Genomic DNA, 20,010 nt, shown 5'->3' with positions numbered 1-20,010 from the left:
ACACTATTCATGGATTCACAGTATTTGAAAATAGAAAAAAGACATGAGAGAAATTTCTCTTTATTTACTTTACCAAAGGCATTGTTATAATATGGACATTTCAAAACCACTAAACTGCTAGATCTGGCCAGAATTACCACCGACTTGCTTGCACAACCACAATAAGAGTAGAATCTGGAGTCTTAACAGCAATAGCACGGGTCTTTCTCCCCGTCTGCGGCAGGGGTTCAGATCCATCAACACGGACGCCGTCATTAAAACAAACATCTTTATCTCTTAAAAATGAGGTAAAGGACACTGTACCAGGGGAACAGTATCCACAGAAACACAAGACCTAATAAGCAAAAGAGATATGTCAAGTCCATTATTGAAAATAACTTAGAGGTGAGGCCTCCCCAGGGGGAATGCTGTAGACCAACTCCCACTACCGTTTCTGGTCCTGTTTGATTGAGGTGCTACTTTTGGTAGACAGTGATACATTTCTAACTTAAAAAATAAAATAAAAAGTGATGTAACCTTTCAAAGCACAAAGGGGGGAAGGAAACATACATCTTACATTTCAATTCACATTTGTAATGCAAAAAAACGTTTATACCGCTCGTTAAGAATACAAATAGTAAAATGAGTCTTAGAAAATAATTTACAGTTTTTAGCTTGGGAGCCAAGAGCGCAGGTGTGTGGGGTAACGTTGGGTGTGTGATGTTCGCACGTGTGTGGGGTAACGCTGGGTGTGTGATGCAAGTTAATGCATCCAACTGGACTTCAAATAAGTTCCCTCAGGTTTTCAACTCTTCTTTTGGCCTTCAAAAAAGAAAAAGGCTATTAATATCACGACTGTGCCTCATTTCTCTTGCTAGCACCCCCCCCCCCCCCAATAGCATTTTCCAAGAAGAACCCAATCCACACTGGGGGAGGCTAGATGAGAAACCATCTCACCCCTTTGTGTCCATCTTCTCCTCTGGTGTCTTCTCCTCCTCCTTGACATCTGTAGGATTGGAAAACAAAACATTATATATTATAACACACATACATTTTAAATTTGACATAACACAACCAACAAATGCAAACTCGTCCAAACTTTACCTAAAACATTCTACAGATTTAAACTGCTCTAAATGCAGAATAAAACTTTAACTCAAAGGCTAATGTTTGAAATTAATCTTAGTTTAAGATTTGACGGGACTGTAAAGCATTTGGACAGCAGAAGCACCATTAAGAGTGATATAAGCCAGGATTAGGCTCAGGAAGAAATGGCAGTGGCTCCCACCAAAAGGGTGATGAAGTGATGAAGTGCCGTTACCTCTGCTTGGCTGCTCACCTTTCTTCTCTTCTCCATCCTTCTCCTCTTCCGTCTTCACGCGTTTGGTCTTCTTGTAGTTGGCGGTGTTCCTGCGGCCGCCTTGTCCTTCATCGTCAGAGTCAGAGAACTCCTCATCGCAGGCTATCCGCTTATCGTGTGCACGGACTGGTGAAGGAACACGGTCAGACACAGTAAGCCCGTGAAAACAGACTCCCAGTAAACCTTGCACTATTAGACGATGCTAGTGACACATGTCCATCAGCTAGGGCTGCCATGATTAGTCGACTAGTCACAATTATGTCGACTATTAACATAGTTGACGACTAATTTAATAGTCGATGCGTCATTTTTTTTCTCTCCAAACTGCTGCGTCTGCCTTTCTGTCCTTGACGCACATGCGCAGTAGTGGAAACCGGGGTAGACAGCGGACGACATTCCAGGACGTTATACAGACTGGTATAATGGCTACCCGGCTACGGAACTCAAGTGTGGGATAATTTTCCTAGCCGGGTCCCGAAACGCATGCAATATCTGCAAGGCAGAACTTGCCTTCCACGGCAGCACAACCGCGATGTACGAGCACCTGAAGCCTGTTGTGGCTGATTGTGACAATGATGAAGAGGGACCGTCATCTCTGTAATCTAAATCGCTAGTTAGCTGCTAACGTTACCGTAAACAGAGTGTTAACTTAGTACTTATCATGGTAGCTGTAAAAGTTAACATTAGTGATGGCGATTTGTTTCATTAGCCTTAGCACGCATTGGTGTGTTTTCTGTGACGTCAGTGAGACCAAAACTTTATTTTTGTGAATAATTCCTTAGTTTCAGGTACCTACCTTATTTGATTTAAATGTAGCTAGGTTTGATGCCAGAGACATCAAATGAAAGAAAGAAAAACCTAAAAAAAAATTCTTTATTAATGTATTTATTTTTACGTTGTTTAAGCCAGTGCCTTATACTTATGTTAATAATTGTTTGTTGCAACAAGCTGCATGTTTCATTAAAGGTTTAATGAACTATGATCTTAATTGTTTTTATTTTTAGTTAGCATACAGCTGAAATCTAATGATGGTTATATAATAGCAGTTGCATTCTAGTGTGATAAGCTTTATGTTTTATATTCAATTAACGTACGATCTGATTAGTCGACTAATCATAAAAATTAATCGGTGATTAGTCGACTATAAAAAATAATCGTTTGTGGCAGCCCTACCGTCAGCCTAAAAAACTCAGCTCTAAACTCTTCCATCCAGAATGCAAATCCAAGCAAGGCCCCATTGAAAGGTGATCCCAACCGAAGTGCCAGACTTCAGAAGAGAGGAGTCTGCACCTCTGTTAAAGGTAACAGTTTGGTCTTCCACTATGTTTTCTACAGGACATTATATCTACCCAAAGGCTGAAGAACATGGTTCCTAAGGCCTGTAGAAGTCCAACGCCACTCTGAGAACTTGTTCTGCTCTTTGAGGAGGTGCGCAACAACGGGAGGACTGGGATTCACACTTACTCGGCTTTTAAAAGAGCATTAGGGTGAGGGGAGAAAATACAAGGGCCAGCAACCCCAGCAGTCCCAGGAGGCGAAGGGACTCACTGGGGACACGTTTGTCTGGGTCATCCTCCTCGTCCCCGCTGTCCTCTTGCACTGCGTCCTCTGGGATGGCCTGCATCTGCACGCCCGGCGCATGGGGCAACATGCGCAGGTTTTCAAACAGACGCTGCCTACACACACACGCACACAGGCCAGAAGAGAATCCTGCTTTAAGAGTTACCGTTTCTCACAACTACGGAAGTGACATAACTACTCAATAAATGCTAATACCAAAAGACTTACTAATCAATGTAGTAATACTACTACTACTACTAATCAATATTTATGCAGCACATTTCCAAAATGATGCATATACAGTAAGAGTGTTTCACAATTGATGTTAATCAAGACAACTGCAATGTAAAAGAGCAGAACGCTTCACACGTTGGACACACTCACTTGATCTTCTCTAGGTAGTCGTTTGTGTTCTGGTTGGTCATATTGGAAGGGCTTATGTGGAGCTTGAAATCAGGTCCAAAATATTCAAAGTAGTCATTGTATGGAAGTTCTGATGAAAAGAAAAAAAAAAAAAAAGACAGGAAACGTTGGCACTAAATCATAACTCGATACACACAAAAAAAATTGTACATACATTACAAACACATTTATTAATATTAAACGATCAATCCTCCTTCATGGTATTCCTTTCTCAAGGGTCAACGTGCCATGCGTGATATCCCAGTCTTACCGTTGGGAATAGTGGAGTCCAGTGCTACAGCCGTCTCGAAGGTCCAGCAGCGCGCCACGTTCCTGATGGTGTAACCTCCACCCCCCAGCATCAGCAAGGGCAGGTTGAAGCTCTTCATGTACTCCACACACTTCGCATGGCCTGCAAGACACAGAGGAACCCCACATCAGAGGGCAAAGATGTGTCTGGGGCGGGGAACGTGTATAAGTACGTACGGGTGTGTGTGTGTGGGGGGGGGGGGGGGGGTTCACACCTTTGATGGTGAGGTTGAAGCAGCCGAGCCTGTCTCCAGACAGAGAGTCCGCACCACACTGAAGCACTACGGCACTGGGCTGGTACATCTCCATGACTTTGGCCATGATCTGAAGCACAGACCAGCACGCATAATCACACAAGCAAACAGTCCGACAGGTACTTCAATTACACAGAGTATAATATCAATATTTTAACCAAACTGATTCAGCTTTTTTTAAAAATAACGACTTACGGGTTTGAATATGGCTTCGTAAGACTCGTCGTCGATGCCGTCCCTGAGCGGGTAGTTAACAGCGTAGTATTTGCCCTTCCCTGCCCCAATGTCCTAACAAACGCAGAAACAATTAGCACAATAATCGAAACTCAAAGCTCTACATAAATGAGTAGAACTGTGTAATTACACCTGCGATTCACTGAAAGAAAAAAAACCCAAACAGGAACTCACTCTAAGGTCGCCGGTGCCAGGGAAGTACTCTCCATACTTGTGGAAAGACACTGTCATGACACGGTCTGTGGTGTAGAAAGCCTCCTCGACTCCATCACCGTGGTGGATGTCAATATCGATATACAGTACTCTTTGATGATATCTACCAGACAGCGTCAAATACACCGTGTATCGTTAAAACCGAGTTCAAGCTGCAGCAATAAATCTCTACAGTGGCACTGAGACAGTTACTACCAGAGAACGACTTAAGGGAACACACTTAAGGACAACCGCGAGGTTTACGGAGGACGGACGTACTTTAGCAGCTCCAGGATGGCCAGGACAATGTCGTTGACATAGCAGAAACCAGAAGCCTCCGACTTCTTGGCATGGTGAAGGCCACCTGCCCAGTTGATGGCAATGTCTGTCTGCTGTTTGTTCAGTTTGACAGCCCCAGCTGAGCAGGTCAGAGTAAACACCAAACACATGGTTGCTCATCACACTTAATGTTCTCATAGTCTGAGAAGCCATTCATTTCCCCTTCCCTGAACAAAATTAAAAGAGATCCAAACCCAGAGAGCAGAACACACTTACCAACAGAGCCTCCTGTTGAAAGCTGGCAGAACTCAAACAAGCCATCAAACACAGGACAGTCTTCACCAACATTAACTGAGAAGGAAATATTAATGATCGTTTTTTTTTAGGCCTATGGCATTTTAGAATTTACTTTTTCCAATACCATTTTAAATCTAGTGTGTACATTTGCAACACTTCAAAGCATTGCAGCTGTGTCTGAATGTTTTTCTAAAGATGTAATCTCACTACACGTTTGAAATGGGTTCTTTTCAAGCAAAGCATCACAAGAGAGATCCATTTTGGACATTTCTTCAAACATTTAACGTTCAAAGACAAGAAAGAATATTTCAGCTTAATGAAGACACTTTAGAAAATCTATAAATATTAGAGGAAGAATCCGATTTTAAATAAACAATTGAGATACAATTAGTTGATTACTGAAAAAAAAAACGCTTGCTGCAACATTAGACACAGTGATGTCTAGGAAACTGCAATACAAAAACAAACTGTAGCCTAAATCTGCTACACCAATATCACCATCCTTGGATAAAATACTCACATCTCTGCATTTGCTTGCTATACTCAGACATGTTGTCTGGGCGGATGGAGCGCAAGAACTTAATGTAGTCGTCGCTGTGATACTTGGTCATCTCTTCAGCATTCGCTTTGTGTGGCCTCTGTCGATGTACAAACGTATACAGATCAGTCACGACCATGACTTCCTACATCAGCTCGTACGCTCCTTGTACAGGTCAATAACCAAACCACTTCTGTGCCTTACATAGATCTCCATCTTTCTGTACAGCCCATAGTTCAGGAGAAGATTGTGGGTCATCCGGATTCTGTGGGGCTTCATGGGATGGCCCTGGCCATAGTAATAATTCCCAACATCACCTGAAAGGGAAAAAAGTAATTTAGTAATTAAAAACTAAGTAATTTAGTTATTTAAAAGTTCAGATTTGTCCTTAAACGTCTACCAATTTCATAAGATATAAAAGGCTTTAAGTTAGAACTAGTCAACCAACATTCATTTGCTATAAATCAACCAGCAGACCAGCACAGCTCCCCACATCCTCCAACTCTACAGCTGTATCAGGACGCACCACAAAGGGCAAAATCTTGCGAGTAAGGCATAAAATAACCTCCAACACACCCAAAAAACAAGCACAATACACCCGTACGGACTCCTGCGTGTGCACCGCGCCGAACTTTCAGTCGCACCGGTTACAAACGAACTTGGGAAACTGACAAGTCCTCTGTGCTGGTCGTCAGGTCGGGCTGTGCTAGCTCCGCTCGGCTACTCCCGTTAGCTGTTCCGCTGGGCTGACGCGTTAGCTCGCTGGCTAACTACTAGCAAGTTGGGATGCTGACACCTCAGCTAGCTAGCGTACGAAACCGGCCACAACTCACCGGCACCGCGGTTTATCCGTGTCGAACTGACGGTCGTTATTATTGTAGTGGGGGAAGTGTGATAACCGCAGACAACACAGAGCGGAATTACACTCGATTACTTCTGTCTGGTTAGCTAGTTAGCATTAGCTAGTTAGCATTAGCCACACAGCTACTTAGCCGAGTGGCTAACTCCAGCTAGCACAGCTGTAACTAGCATAAACTGGCTAGCTAACCGGCTACATTTAGCTAACAATTAATACCGGAACCCATACGAGTGAAATGTTTGCAGAAAACGTATAAAGCAATTACTGCTTTTAGTTTTTGCGCAGGTGAAAATATAACACGGCCGCACAGAGCGCCGGTTCTTACCATCATAATAATAGCAAACTTTCTTCTTTGTTCCTTGGGAAGTCAGCGCCATTTTACCCCCAATTACAGTGTGAGGTTGAGCCTGCCGGGCTTTCTGCGCTACTAACTTCAATGGGAACTTGTCGATAGTATATCTCCTCCAATCAGATTTTAGCTTTCTTTTCTTGAGGCGTTACCGTATATGTCCGAACCAATCATCTCTCACTGTATCCTTTCACTCTTGGTGATACAGGATTAAGTTAAAATGTCCTGTGCAATATAATAAAGCATAGACATAGAGCTGGTGATACGTATCTTCTATGATCTTGGAGTCCAAATTCTCTGATCTTGGCGTATTAAGTTGGCGTATTAAGTTGCACATCACGACCCTGATGTGCAAGTTTCTACATGTATTTATTTTCAGGGAGGCCATGCACTTAAATTCAGGCCACTTAAGTACTGAAACTAACTCTTGTCAGATCTTCTGATTCATGCCACTGGGGCTTTTCACCTGATCTAAAATGCAGCTGCAAAACTGCACTGTAAATTCTTGCACATCAGTTCACTGTGACGCTCACATCACTGATCTCCTGAACTCACCATCATCATATTTAAAACCCTGATGCTTGCCTACAAAGCAAAAGCCCAAACCTACTTGAACGCACTGGTCACATCACCAGTTGGGATTTATTCAAGGCACACCATCCGGACACCATCAGTCAAGCCAGCATGGTTCTCTTTTATCTTTGTCTTATATAGTTGTGTGGAAAGTGGTCCTAACCAGGTAGTTGCAGGCTATACACAAACACTAAACCTGCGGATGCGCTGAGGCTAAAAGTGCTTGAACAAGGATAGACATACAACACATATAACACAGGCCAAAATGAACATTTTGTTACACATTTTGTTACACAAAAACAAAACCACTGTAAGAAAAGATTGTCAACCTGATATTACATTTTACTTATTTGTTCAAGTTAGTAAAATGTAATTCATGTAGGATATACATTAAACAGCTCTTGTGTTGTCTGTAAATAAAAACTGTGCGCTAAAAATATATCTGCAAATCTTGATTTACTTCCCCTGGTCTCTGTTCCATACTATGCTATTTATAGTAGAGTTATATTAAATAAATATTGCTTCACTCATATTGCAGCACAAACACTGCCTTCCAGAATTACTTGCACACCTGGAAAATATTAGAACTATAAGTTGTGAAGTTATTTGTTATCAGCTTGATTGTTTTTTTTTACTGAAAATATGAGACAACATGCTTATCTTTAGTTTGTTCATTTATTGATTTTCTTTAAAAACAAATAGAAATTCCTCAACAAAATGATATTCAAATTAAGATTTTATTAAATTTCCAGTCATAGTTCTCAAACACCTTTATTCACTCATAAGAAGATACAAGATCAGAATACACAAAGAATGAATCATGTAGACAATGCCAATCTTTCATTAGTAAGGCAGAGTCTGTAAAGTAGCTTTTTGGGGCAGTCATGGTCCTGTGGTAGGGAACTGGTCTTGTGACTGGAGGGTCGTGGGTTCGATTCCCAGGCCTGAGGCCATGACTGGGGTACCCTTGAGCAAGGCCCCTAACCCCAACTGCTCCCTGGGCGCTGGGCTAGGGCTGCCCACCGCTATGGGCATGTGTGCGCCACAGCCCCCTAGTAATCACTAGTGTGTGTGTCTAATTGCACAGATGGGTAAATGTGGAGAACAAATTTTGATTGTGGTGAAAAATCACAGTTGACAAATATGGCTCATTTCACCTGAAAACATCTCAACTATTATGGCAATAATTTAAACAAGGGCACATCATGTCATTGATGCAAAGCACCAAAGCTTTCTCACTACTAACAGGGCTCCTTATGGAGAATTTAGTTAGTGAAGGCATTACAAGCCTGTGCTTTGCATTTAGAAATGCTGAACAGTTATGGTTTTGATTGGCCTGTCTAAAAGAGAATGTTACATGTCTATGAAAGTGAGGAAGATGATTCAAGAGGCAAACCTTTTTCCAGGGCACATAGTCTCCATTGTGAAGTACCGTATGCTGATTGATCTATTATGTTATAGAGCCATTTTCTCCTAAATATTTGGGAGTCTTGTTAACATTCATGCCATAAAATTGGTAATTCTAGCGAGTTTGGGTTATGATTGGTTATCTCAGCAGTGCGGTTAGTAAGTGTGTATGTTCAGGTTCATGTTGATCACAGAATTAACCTTGTTAAGTACTGCAGTCTGACCTCATCCCTGCTAATAACCTTGTGAGTTATGTTAAAGACAGGACAGGACCCATAAAGGACCTGAAATTTTAAGCAGGCATCTAAGCAGGCATCTTAGATAAGTAACTTATTTCACCTTCTTCAATATTACAAAAGATAATTCAATTTATGTTATTACATAAGCAATTACAAATAACAACATACTGTATATATGCGTAGTAGTAATACAAGACATGGACACCTGATGGCGACATATGGCCATATTTTACTCATTCACTGCATTTCGAATATATTTATGTACTAATATCAAGTTGATAGACAATAAAGGCAGTTTTTATAGACTTTTTGATTATATTTAGCAAATGTTCTTATATTTGGAGTTTATTATAGGTGTAGTAATGAAGTAAATAATTGTAATTGATTATAATACATCGACAAACACCTAACAGGAGACACATCTACATTTGACCTGACATGGGGTATATTTAAGGGATACACACACACATGAAATCTTGCTGCAATAATGAATAAACAGTAATTAAATAATGGTCTCATCATTATTCACAACAAGCAATGTTTTCTTTCAACAAGTCATTTATCAACCACTATTTTTTAAATAAAAGGGTGATTTAAAAAAGCAATTAATTCACTTTTACATCCTGCAATCAAACAAGGCACTAAATAGTGGATTGCACCTCAGATGAACTGTTATCTAATGCTACATCACATGGCATTTAATGCTCATAGCTCATATTTTGTTTTCTCCATTTTCTCAATTATCTGGTCTACAAGTAAACTGCGCAAGCACATCATTGTACATTTGGGTTTTTTTTCTGATGCATAAGACTCCACATGAAGAACTTGTAGTAGTATGGATCATTGGGGCCTCATTGGTAGACGAGGTTTATTTGGTTATTGCCAAGTCAGGCCTGTCTTTTCCAGTGTCTCCTAATTAATCAGTGTGATTAATCTAATTAAGGTTTCATATCTAATTATCAGGTGGCAAAAATGCTCATAAATGTATTTCACTGTTTTAAGTCACAAAGAGCAACTAATGGTTTTCTGGACTTTTCCTTAGACTGAATTTGTAGTCGTGCAGTGGCGTCTGTCTGGGTCTCTACCTCACAGCTGAAGAGAAGGACACGTATCACCCTTAATTAGGTAACCAACATTTATTTACCATTATCAACTTTACAATAAAACCAGTAACATCTTTTAACATTAGCAAAATAAAGAACAAAATTGGTCAAATTTATTTACATAGACAAAAAAGCAGATCAAGGCTCACATTTAACACATAACAACTCTGCTTCTTTTAAAACTTCAAATGTGAACATAGCAAGCTCAAATGTGTTTTTTTTTCTTTTTCACCAAGATGAAAATTAAAATGCGATTTCAAACAAACAAGACAAAGCCTTCTGGATATTTAAAATGGTTCTCTATACACCACAAAATACTTAAATTTGGGTTAAAATATAGGAATGTAGAAAGTTGGCAAGTCTTTTTTTCTTTTCCATTTTTTAACAGTCATTATATGTGGTGATGGTTCTCTTTTATATAATAGCATCTTTGTGGTGGTGATTTTGAAAGATGCCTGGTCTTCATCTCCTTTTCAAACTCATCTCTCTCTCCTGTGTTGATATCCTGATTCCAGGTGGTATCAGCCTAAATTCAGAGTCCCAGACCTTTGACCATTTACTGGGAAGTGAACTAGTGAATCTAGTCTGTCATGTCTTATTAATCTTGAAGATAGTGGCACAAGGAGTCTTTTTTTCACATACATGTGTATATATACATATACATATATCCATGTATATATACATATGCATACATATACACATATATATAAATATATATATTTATATATATTTATTATTTTTTTCTTGAAAAACAGTTCACAAAGTCCTTGTGAAGTACAATCACTCTTTCTGTTCAGATGGTGCGGGCGTGGAGGTGGTCTCCTCTGTCGCTTTTGTGGGTTCGGCAGCAGGAGCCGGGGGAGCAGCCTCCTCCTTGGGGGCGACGGCCTCCTCGGCCTTGGCTGGGGCTTCCTCGGCCTTGGGGGTCTCAGCAGGGGCGGGGGTCTCCTCCGCCTTCGCCTCCTCCTTCTTCTCCTCGACCGCGGCCGCCGCCCCGTTCTCCTCGGGCTTTTCCTCGGCGGTGGCAGCGGCGGTCTCCTCCTTCACCTCCGTGCTCTTTTTGTTCTTCTTCAGCGAGATGCCCTTGAACTTGAAGGAGTTCTTCAGGGAGAACTTCTTCTTTTTCTTCTTGGGGGTCTCCTTGGCGGCCTCGCCCTCCGGTTTGGCCGCGTCGCCCTCTGCAGCGGGTGCGGGCTCGATGGCATCACCTGCTCCTGCCTCGGGCTCTTTGGCTGCCTCGGCTGAACCGTTGGTGGTGGCAGCGGTATCTCCCTCCGCCTTTGCAGAGACGTCACCATTGGTTTTAACATGACCATTCTCCTAGGGGGGGAAAAAACAAAAAGTGGTGAGGATTTAACTAAAGGCAAATAATGGGTTTAACTATAGATGTCGTTCGTGTGATAAATCAGGAGACACTTGAACGTATGTTTTTTTAATTAACTCCATCTGTGTCGTTTTAATCGTCGACGAACCATTCGACGACCGATAACGTACAAAACGCAAGGCTCGTAGGTGACGCCTTGCAGTACCGCGGACCGCCGAGTGGGGGCGATAACCGACCGTGAAACAAACGGACCGCGAGTCGAGACTGGAGCTTTCAGACAAAAGACCAAACTCGATCGATACGAGGTGGTTTCGCCGTATTTGATTCACAAATACCGTCGACGTAGGTTAACCATTTAAAAAATCTAAAACAAATAACCCGTCGATATTAAGTAAAGAACACCACGGGAGTCTTTTCCATACATTTTTTTTGGTGTTTTTAACCAAATCTGGTGTCTGTGGTGATTCTACTACTGTCCAGTGTCTAGACTCGCACGCTCGCGCGTCTGTAAATCCAGCCGGCACGCGCTCCCGGTAACACCAATACAACCAATCTCCAAATCACGCTTTTCCACCTACGTGATATGTAATTACACTTACATTAAAATGCAATGACTTCATTTCGGTGATATATAAATAAACGAGACACAAACACTATTGCCAATTTAAACTGCAACTGAAGAATACCATTAAATGAGGCACCATAAATGCTAAAACATGCTTGAAAAGCAAAAGCAGCTCTTTTGCACGCTTACGGAGGTCGCAGGTGAATATGTACATGCATCTTCAAGTGCTCCACTAAAAGAGTGAGACGTTATTGACAGCCATTACGTGCCTGGCCAACGCTTTACGCACACTGTAATGAGCGATGGCGCACGGATAACGGGTCTCCTGCTGGAGATTTGGACTCTGAAAAGCATGCATGTGCATTTTTTATTATTTTTAATGCATTGCATTAACGATAGGTCGCTAATTAATGAATGACGGTCTATTGACCATCACTCCTTCAGACCGTGTGCGCCAACGTCTAATGCATCAGCAGGAGAGCTGCCCAGCAAAAAGCACTCCCGGCAAAAGCACTTGTTAGGTGTGGGTGTGTCACCATCGGCGGAACGGCTGAGAAGAGCGCAGAAGAGCCGAGAAGAGCGCAGAAGAGCGGGGAAGAGTGCTGCCTACCTGTCCGTTAGTCTTGACGGCAGCCGGGTCACCGGCGGCGGTCCCGTCCACAGCCACTCCTCCCTTTGATGCCTGGGATCCCATCGCTTTTTAAAGTTAGTTCAAATAAATCAGGTGAGTGAAAAATAAATCCAGACCAGTGGGCGTAGCGTGCATCCAAAAGTGCGAGAAAGCTGCTTTTTTTCTCGGTTTAAAAGGAAGATTTGACACTTCTCTGCTCCCCGACGTCCTTCACCCGTCCGCGTCGAATGCGACCTACTACTAGCAGTACTGGTTGAACGGCGCTTCAAGATAACCCTAGGCCCCGCCCATGGGCGTGGCGCCGTGACTTTAGCCAATCTGAAACAAGGTGCCGCCCTCTGCCAGACCCCCTGTATATCCCACTTCTTTGCTCACTATCTAGGCAAAAAAATGGCATTAAATCTATGTTAGAAGGGACCTGTTGAGTTATTTAAAAACCCAAAACTTAAATCTTTAAGTAATGCATAAATCACTGCAAAAATAGGGGACTAAAAGTTCATTTTTGAATTTCAGACATCATTCAGTAACTTTCTGGACCACTCTCTAGTTTACAGTAACAATGAAATGGAAATCACAATAATATCTATTATTGATTATAGCTAAATTGATTTGAGAGTAATAATACTTAGCTTAGACATAACAGACCCAAACATGGATTCCTAACAAAATAAAACTCAAACTCGAGGAAGGGTCTATTGATTGGAGAAAAGTTGTAATGTTGTTTAAAGGTCGTGACTGGGTCTCTCTGTCCAGTCCCCTTGGCATTGCCAAATGCCATAAAGTCTCTACTGTCTGTGGAGGACCGAGGAATGCAAGGCATGCAGTGATCATGAAGATTTTTTTTTAACTTCATTTGCATCTTGCTTCTTTCTTAGAATGCCGGGTGGTGGCGGGGTGTTAGAATGGCTTTGTTGTTTGTGTCAGATGAAGGAATGTCATGAATAAGATCATATACTGAATCATTCATTTCATTTTTCCTTAGGGAGAGAGTTGGGGGGTTGAGAGAAAAAAAGAAAGTTTTGGGGGTGGGGGTGTGGTTGGGGGTGGGGTTGCCAGAGCCTCCCAGTACCCAGAGCTTTTGTGATGTGGTTTATTTTACTTGATGACGGGTCAGGACACATCATCTCATTGTAAATGCTGCAGAACCCCCCCCCCCCCCAACCCCTCCACCTCCAAAAAGCAGCTGGTATGAAAGGCTATCATTGTCACAAGATCAGTTGAGAGTCAGTGTACAAAAGCAAACAGCCACAATCCACTGCAGAGCAGTCTGCCTTTCACACGTTCTTTGCACCGGGGAAGACCTCCACATTGTGATGGGTTTTAATGTCTCGTGGAGCTCACTTATCAGAGCAGAGATAAGCACACGCAGACCGAGAGGGTGGACCTCAGGCGTGAATTTGAATGGGCGTGTTGATGGTCCTGTGATGGGACAGGGGGGCTGTCACACACCTTGTCCCCATCACAACTGTCTGGACGCCCAGCAGGTCAGCAGGAGGTATTGTGGATGAGAATACCAGCACACTCAAAACACAAGAGATTTTCACTGGGTGATTTGTTCTGAGTGATACTCTGCTCTGGAACAATATGCTTTAATATTTATAATGTCATATATGATATAATGTTATTACAAAATCTAATATTAAAATATTCATTCACATTCATTTGCAATGTCATTTTGTAATTCTTGTTCAAGAGACTATTTCACATTCCTTTGATCCTTTCTGATTGGCTCCTGGAGCCTTTCAGTGGTTTGTTTCCTTTCACACAACTGCCCCTATTTAGGGATTTTGTCTTATCTTGTAAACACTACACATGCATTTACATGGAGAGAATGAGCCCTAGTCCAGTGAGAGAGTTGAGTTCAATCACAGGGTCACTCGGGAGTCACTCAGGAGTACGAGGTGCTGTGTAAGTGCCATTGGCTTCACATCAGGATCAGAGAACTTTTCAACTTTTTAACCCCAGCTTTTTGAGAAGAGGAGAGGAGGGAGATACGAAAAGATGCAGCTGAAAACATTATTTGTGAAGGCAGATTACCCCAGGGAGCCTGGGCTCTGTGGTGAGCGGGTATATCAAGGCCGTGGATGACTTTCTTTTGTTTTACCACATTTCTAACTCTTCTAACGACATCTCTCCATCTTGCCCCCTCTCTAGTTATGGCCCTGAGGCCTCGAGCTGCTTTCTGCCCTGTTAAACGTAGAGCATCTTATCTCTCTCTCTTTCTCTCTCTCTCTCTCTCTCTCTCTCTCTCTCTCTCTCTCTCTCTCTTTTCTTCCCCCACAAGAGTGAATGGCTCTTTTTGTTTGGCTGCCTGGATTTCATGCCTGAACACAGAGTGAGATTTATATGCTAAAAAGGACCTATTGTTCAGTTTTCAGAAAGTCAACTGGTGAGCGTCACACGCCGGGGTGCGGAACACTAGGCGAAGAGGGCTCCATACGGCAGAGTGCTGACACGGCCACATGGAAATGGCCCTTCTTGCTGCAGTCATTAAATACTATATTCAAATCTCAACTCAAATGTCATAACATTATTGCTAAGGCCCTACTTTTCCTCCCCACTCCAAAGAACCGAAGAAGTATTTCTGGTGTCAGTCCTTTCAACATATAGGAGCGGATTAAGTAACAGCTGGAAGTTTCACAAAAACGAAAGACAGGACTTTGTGCAGTGACTGGTAACTCTCTTTTGCAAGCAAGTTGCTTTTGTCTTCCTACACGTTGCGTTTCACCGTTCTAAATACCAAGTGACACGACCTCTCTAATTTGTTAGGTGTCATTGATCTGTAAGGAAATCTAAGACTCTTAGCCTGTGAATGAGAAAGTGTGAGCATATGGCACGGCAATCTATGAGACAGATGTCCATGTTGGACAGAGACAAAAAGGGGAAGAGAGGGGGAAAAATCTTGACTTTAGCTTTGAGCTTAAGTGTGAAGGTGCCGGGGTCCAAGGAGCCGACGGCTGGGGACCTCACATGCCACACGGAGGCTGACAGCACGGGCCCATGTGCAGATGGAAAGAGTGCAGGGTTGGAGGTTCAGATGCCCCCTTTCCCAAACACAGACACCCCACAGAACCTTAAACATCTCGTAAATCCATATCCATCACTTCCAGGAAGGCACTGAAAAAAAACCCCACTGTGCGTTAAAATGGGAATTCCAACAAAAACAGACTTTTGTGGACCTTTACGCTAAACTGTGGCCAGTCATCATTACACGCCCGGGCTACTGTTATAACACAGACGCAATGATATTTGAGCTGGAATTCACCTGCGGTTCCTAGCAGATCACCCATTGTAAACTCCCTCACCTGTAAACACCGAGGCGGGTCTCTGTCTGGTTTGGCGTGTACCTGGGGAAACGTGACGGGACTTTCCTCTGCCAGGACTCTACTGGGATTCCCAAGTCTGAGCTCATCTGCACGTCACTGACTCGGCGGTGTGGTTCACGGACCTTGAACTTTCACTTTCATTTCACCTCTCTTGCCTTTGCTTGCTGTCTTTATTTCTGTGCCAGCCGTAGCAGGGGAAATCCCAGGGGAGGAAGGTTTAAACCATTCTAGTGAAAATTTAAACCACCCTTTAACGACAGGAATGCCACGCACTTCTGTAAATGTGTTTGCTCTTCTCTGCCAGAGAACTGCTGAATGGAGTTTGTTAACCTTTTCTCTGCCAGGCCCGTCACGAGCCAACTGCACCTAAGTCAGCTGTTCACATCACAAAACACAAGGTGGATTGATCTGCTCTCTGTATTCTATTGTCTGTGCCCTAACCCTCGCTGCCTTGGCCACTAACAAGCACCACCATGTCTCCCATGCCGTACCATCGCACACTGGGGAGCCTCTGTTTCGCAGCAGTGCCCGAATGAGAAAAATGATTTGTTTACCACAAGGAGGAGAGATTTTGTGAATTCAATTACGACAAATGTTCAAGCTGTCTGGGTACGGTGAACAGATGACTCCCGCACATTCACCGTCCCTGTCGTATACACAGTCTCACACACCTCTGTAGAGGCAGTAGAGGCAGTAACGTGGTCCAACCGTGGTAACGCCACCGTCCGTCCAACCGGACACCCTTCCTCTCTTAGCCGACCGGCATCCTTGCGTTTAATCCTGGAGCCTCTCACAGCCCCCTGTGGCCTCTCACCAGCGACGGTTCCAGCCTGCCTCTTCCTCTTCTGCCATGCTCCTCCTCTTCCTCTCGCCCACCTACAGAACATGGGATTCGGGAGAGGAGCAGAAGTGTGTTCACATGTATGAAACCATGAAAGGAGGGCTGGTTATTTTTAACCTTCAGCGTGGGCACCGTGGGCTCTGCGCACACACACACACACACACACACACACACACACACACACACACACACACACACACGGCAGACGCGAGTGTGCTCACACACAGCATCTCGTGACTGCATAAGGAAGTGAGAGCCATCTTAGGGAACGTTTTTTTTTTCCGTTCAGGAGACACATCTAATCCTGCGGAGAAAGTGGAAAGAGTTTCATGCTAGATGTCAGCCTCCGAGTTTATATAATCTAGATATTTGTTATTGAGCAGTGAGCACACATAGTAGCACACAGAGCAGTGTGAAAGAGGCCCATCTCATTGACACGTCCGCCAAAAACATCCAGACAGCCAGTGCTACACACCGCATTTCTCCATCTGTGCTAGTGCAGTTTCCCTCACCCACATTTGCATCTGTTGTAATAGTAATAAGGCCAGTCTCATGTGTCAAAAAGGGATTTGAATAAACACTTAACTGTTTGCACTTGACTGTTTAACTGAGGATATTACTGCCCATAGCTTTACCATATCTCTGTGTGTGTGTGTGTGTGTGTGTGTGTGTGTGTGTGTGTGTGTGTGTGTGTGTGTGTGTGTGTGTGTGTGTGTATGCAGTCTGTGAGTAGTGTATGAATAACCTGAAAAGACGAGCAGACATAATAGTCCGAGGTGAACTTGCTGAGCAATACTACAATCTTTTTATAAAACCTGAGCTAGTTTAACATTTTTAGTAACAGCTAGAAAATATAATAAAATCCTCTTCTGGATAGGTCACAGAAGCAAATGTTGTGTAAACAGTTCTTGCATACATAAGCACACGCACAAATAAATACAACAATTAGAACATTCTTGAAGGTGCAGAAACACAGGCAATAATGCTTTTAGTGCAGGATGGGGACTTTACACTCTACCTGCTGTCATGACAGATCGATAAAACATTGGCAGTCACTCACAGGCTGGGCCTTACTCATAAACATATATATTGTTCTCCTGGCCAATGACATCTGTCTGAATTTTGCCCATCATGTCTACTTTGTTTACAAGAAAAGGCAATTTTCTGACTCATACAGTCAGAAACATGGACAGTTATAAGAAATAAGGAAAGTAAATTGCTCTCAATTCATGAACCATGCCAGCTTGTCAGTTTATGAACCATAAACCTCAAAATATCCAAGATAGAAAAATACAAATAAAATGAAACCATAAGTGACACACTCATTGAAATGAATGATACAAATGTGTAAAGTAAACCCTTTCTTTGTGACTGATGAACTTTGTTACGAGGAAGTACTCTTTGTTGAGGGGAAGTAGAAACAGGGACTACAGCAGCGAAGTGTCTGTGCATTCAGTGTGTCTTCGGGGACGAGAGATAATAAACTGTGTCTCCTCCACCCTCGTGTACTGACCTTCCTGGACCATCTCGCTCTTTGAATTCGATTTATGATTTAAATAAGAGTGTGACAGCAGGTTCTTGATCCTACACTCATTTTAGCAAGAACGATATGGTCCAGGGAGGAGCTGTGCGTAGCGCTCTGTGTGGGTGGGGCAGGGGGTGGAGTGAACAGTGAGGTGGATGTGTAGGACAATGGCACACTGACCCACTAATTCTGCGTGTGCACTGCCACACTGGGCCTGTTGTGGCCTAGTGAAGTGTCTGTTACTCCTTCTAAAGCACACAGAAATTGACACTCAATATCCTCCTTCAAATTCTTTCCCTGAAAATATTTTCAGCCATTATAGTCCTGCAAACCCCACGTGAGCACACAGAAGCTCAAACGTTCGTATGTTTACACCTGGTTGTTTGATTTGTCGGGACACCATAACACTCGATTGCCCTCACAAAGGCACGCAGAGCTGGCGGTGCCCACAGAGACGTTTGGGAAAGTCGGACACTGCTGCCACGCTGGTGAGACGGAGCCCGGCTCTCCGAGCTCACAGTCCGCATGCAGATTGCGCTCTCCTTCCACCGAGAGCACAAAGAGACCAGATGGAGGAGCACTGATGAAGATGAAGACGAGTTAGCCATCTATGTAAGATCTAGGGCTCTTAGGCCTCTACGGGAAGATGGAGGGATCAGTGGTTCAGCTGTCCTGGGGTCCTGGAGAAGACGATGAGCTCGTCTCTTGGATGTCAGGCTCAATACTTACCTGTATGTGTGTGTGTGTGTGTGTGTGTGTGTGTGTGTGTGTGTGTGTGTGTGTGTGTGTGTGTGTGTGTGTGTGTGTGTGTGTGAAGCAGGATGAGAGAGGGTCATGGCGGAGGTGCACTCAGTAATGAGCCCCAGCCGTTTCCGACTGTCTCTCATTCTCTGGTGCTGTCCATCAACCCGTCTGAGAGATCTTATCACGTCCCCCTTTCTCCCCACCTCGCTCTGTCCCTCTCCCCCTGTTGTCTCGTTGCTCTTTCTCCTTAATTGCTCCCTCTTTGCTTTTCATTTCTCTTCTCCGCACCCTCCTCTCCTCCTTTTAATCGAGCCCGCGCTTCCTCAAACGGCGGTCCTGCCCTTGCTGATGAGCGGCCCTTTCTTTAACACCACCTCTTTCAGCAGCGCTCCACATTCGGGTTGGGCTCGCCGTCACCAAATCGAGCTTTCGCCGCGTTCGCCGAGACGACGTGGCCGAGGGGCCCGAGGACGGCAGGCTGGGCCATTACTGGCTCTTTTGTGGAGATGAAACGTCTGTCAAAGGGCTCTCTCCCCCTTGGTGTGAACCACATCCGAAGTAGGTCACTGACCATAATGCTACAGAGAGGAGATGGAGATGGCCGGCTCATATGCAGGACGTACGTGTGGAAGTTCGGCCGCCTCTCGCCCCGTTCTCTCACCCGGGGTTCTTGCTTTTAGCCATAGAGAGGCTGTTTCTCAAGTGTCATTGGCGCATTTTGGTTCATCATTGTCTGATGTGTGGTCATATTTATGCCGTGATAATAAACAGCTTCAATCTCTTTAATTGCCCCTTTTGGCGACAGTACGGCCTCTAAAATGGACGCCGTCGGAGAGGAAGTAAGTCCGCCCGCGCAGGTAGAAGCAGCAGTGGCAAAACAGCGTGGCCATGATTCGGGATGCAAATGCCTCTTCACCAAGGCCACGTGACCCTCGGTCATACCACTCCATACCGGGGGGGGGGGTTAAGATCCTACCAGACGATATTCCCATTAGAGGCGGTCAGCAGTGTGTCAGAGGATCACGTGTGACGTCACCAATCTTCATCATGCTGTCACTGCTGGGCTCATGTTGTTATGCCAACTTGGCCACTTTATTTTGTGTTGAGTTCCAGCTCAAAG

The 20,010-nt window shown here is 43.8% G+C and overlaps 2 protein-coding genes across 4 annotated transcripts; both read right to left on the bottom strand.

The window, feature by feature from the left end:
* Positions 1–44: 44 nt before the first annotated feature.
* On the bottom strand, positions 45–6,731 carry hdac1 (histone deacetylase 1). Of its 3 annotated transcripts, none has more exons than XM_077008493.1 (14): positions 6,589–6,731; positions 5,609–5,721; positions 5,387–5,504; positions 4,846–4,920; positions 4,570–4,708; positions 4,273–4,414; positions 4,060–4,152; positions 3,826–3,934; positions 3,573–3,713; positions 3,284–3,392; positions 2,888–3,015; positions 1,301–1,465; positions 937–985; positions 45–801 (listed from the first exon to the last, which is right to left on the bottom strand). In XM_077008493.1, the coding sequence occupies exons 1-14, from the start codon at positions 6,638–6,640 to the stop codon at positions 777–779; spliced, it is 1,458 nt and encodes a 485-aa protein (XP_076864608.1). In that variant the 5' UTR covers positions 6,641–6,731; the 3' UTR covers positions 45–776. The 3 variants fall into 3 exon arrangements, with proteins under 3 accessions (XP_076864608.1, XP_076864609.1, XP_076864610.1); XM_077008494.1 differs by having other exon boundaries at positions 1,319–1,465; XM_077008495.1 differs by lacking the exon at positions 6,589–6,731 and adding an exon at positions 6,238–6,323.
* Positions 6,732–9,952: 3,221 nt separating this feature from the next.
* Positions 9,953–12,706, bottom strand: marcksl1b (MARCKS-like 1b). Its single transcript, XM_077008491.1, has 2 exons — positions 12,434–12,706; positions 9,953–11,254 (listed from the first exon to the last, which is right to left on the bottom strand). The coding sequence occupies exons 1-2, from the start codon at positions 12,515–12,517 to the stop codon at positions 10,715–10,717; spliced, it is 624 nt and encodes a 207-aa protein (XP_076864606.1). The 5' UTR covers positions 12,518–12,706; the 3' UTR covers positions 9,953–10,714.
* Positions 12,707–20,010: the final 7,304 nt, after the last annotated feature.

The sequence above is a fragment of the Brachyhypopomus gauderio genome, chromosome 6 (genome assembly GCF_052324685.1).
Source record: "Brachyhypopomus gauderio isolate BG-103 chromosome 6, BGAUD_0.2, whole genome shotgun sequence".
Taxonomy (NCBI): domain Eukaryota; kingdom Metazoa; phylum Chordata; class Actinopteri; order Gymnotiformes; family Hypopomidae; genus Brachyhypopomus; species Brachyhypopomus gauderio.
This window is presented reverse-complemented; position numbering and strand designations above follow the sequence as displayed.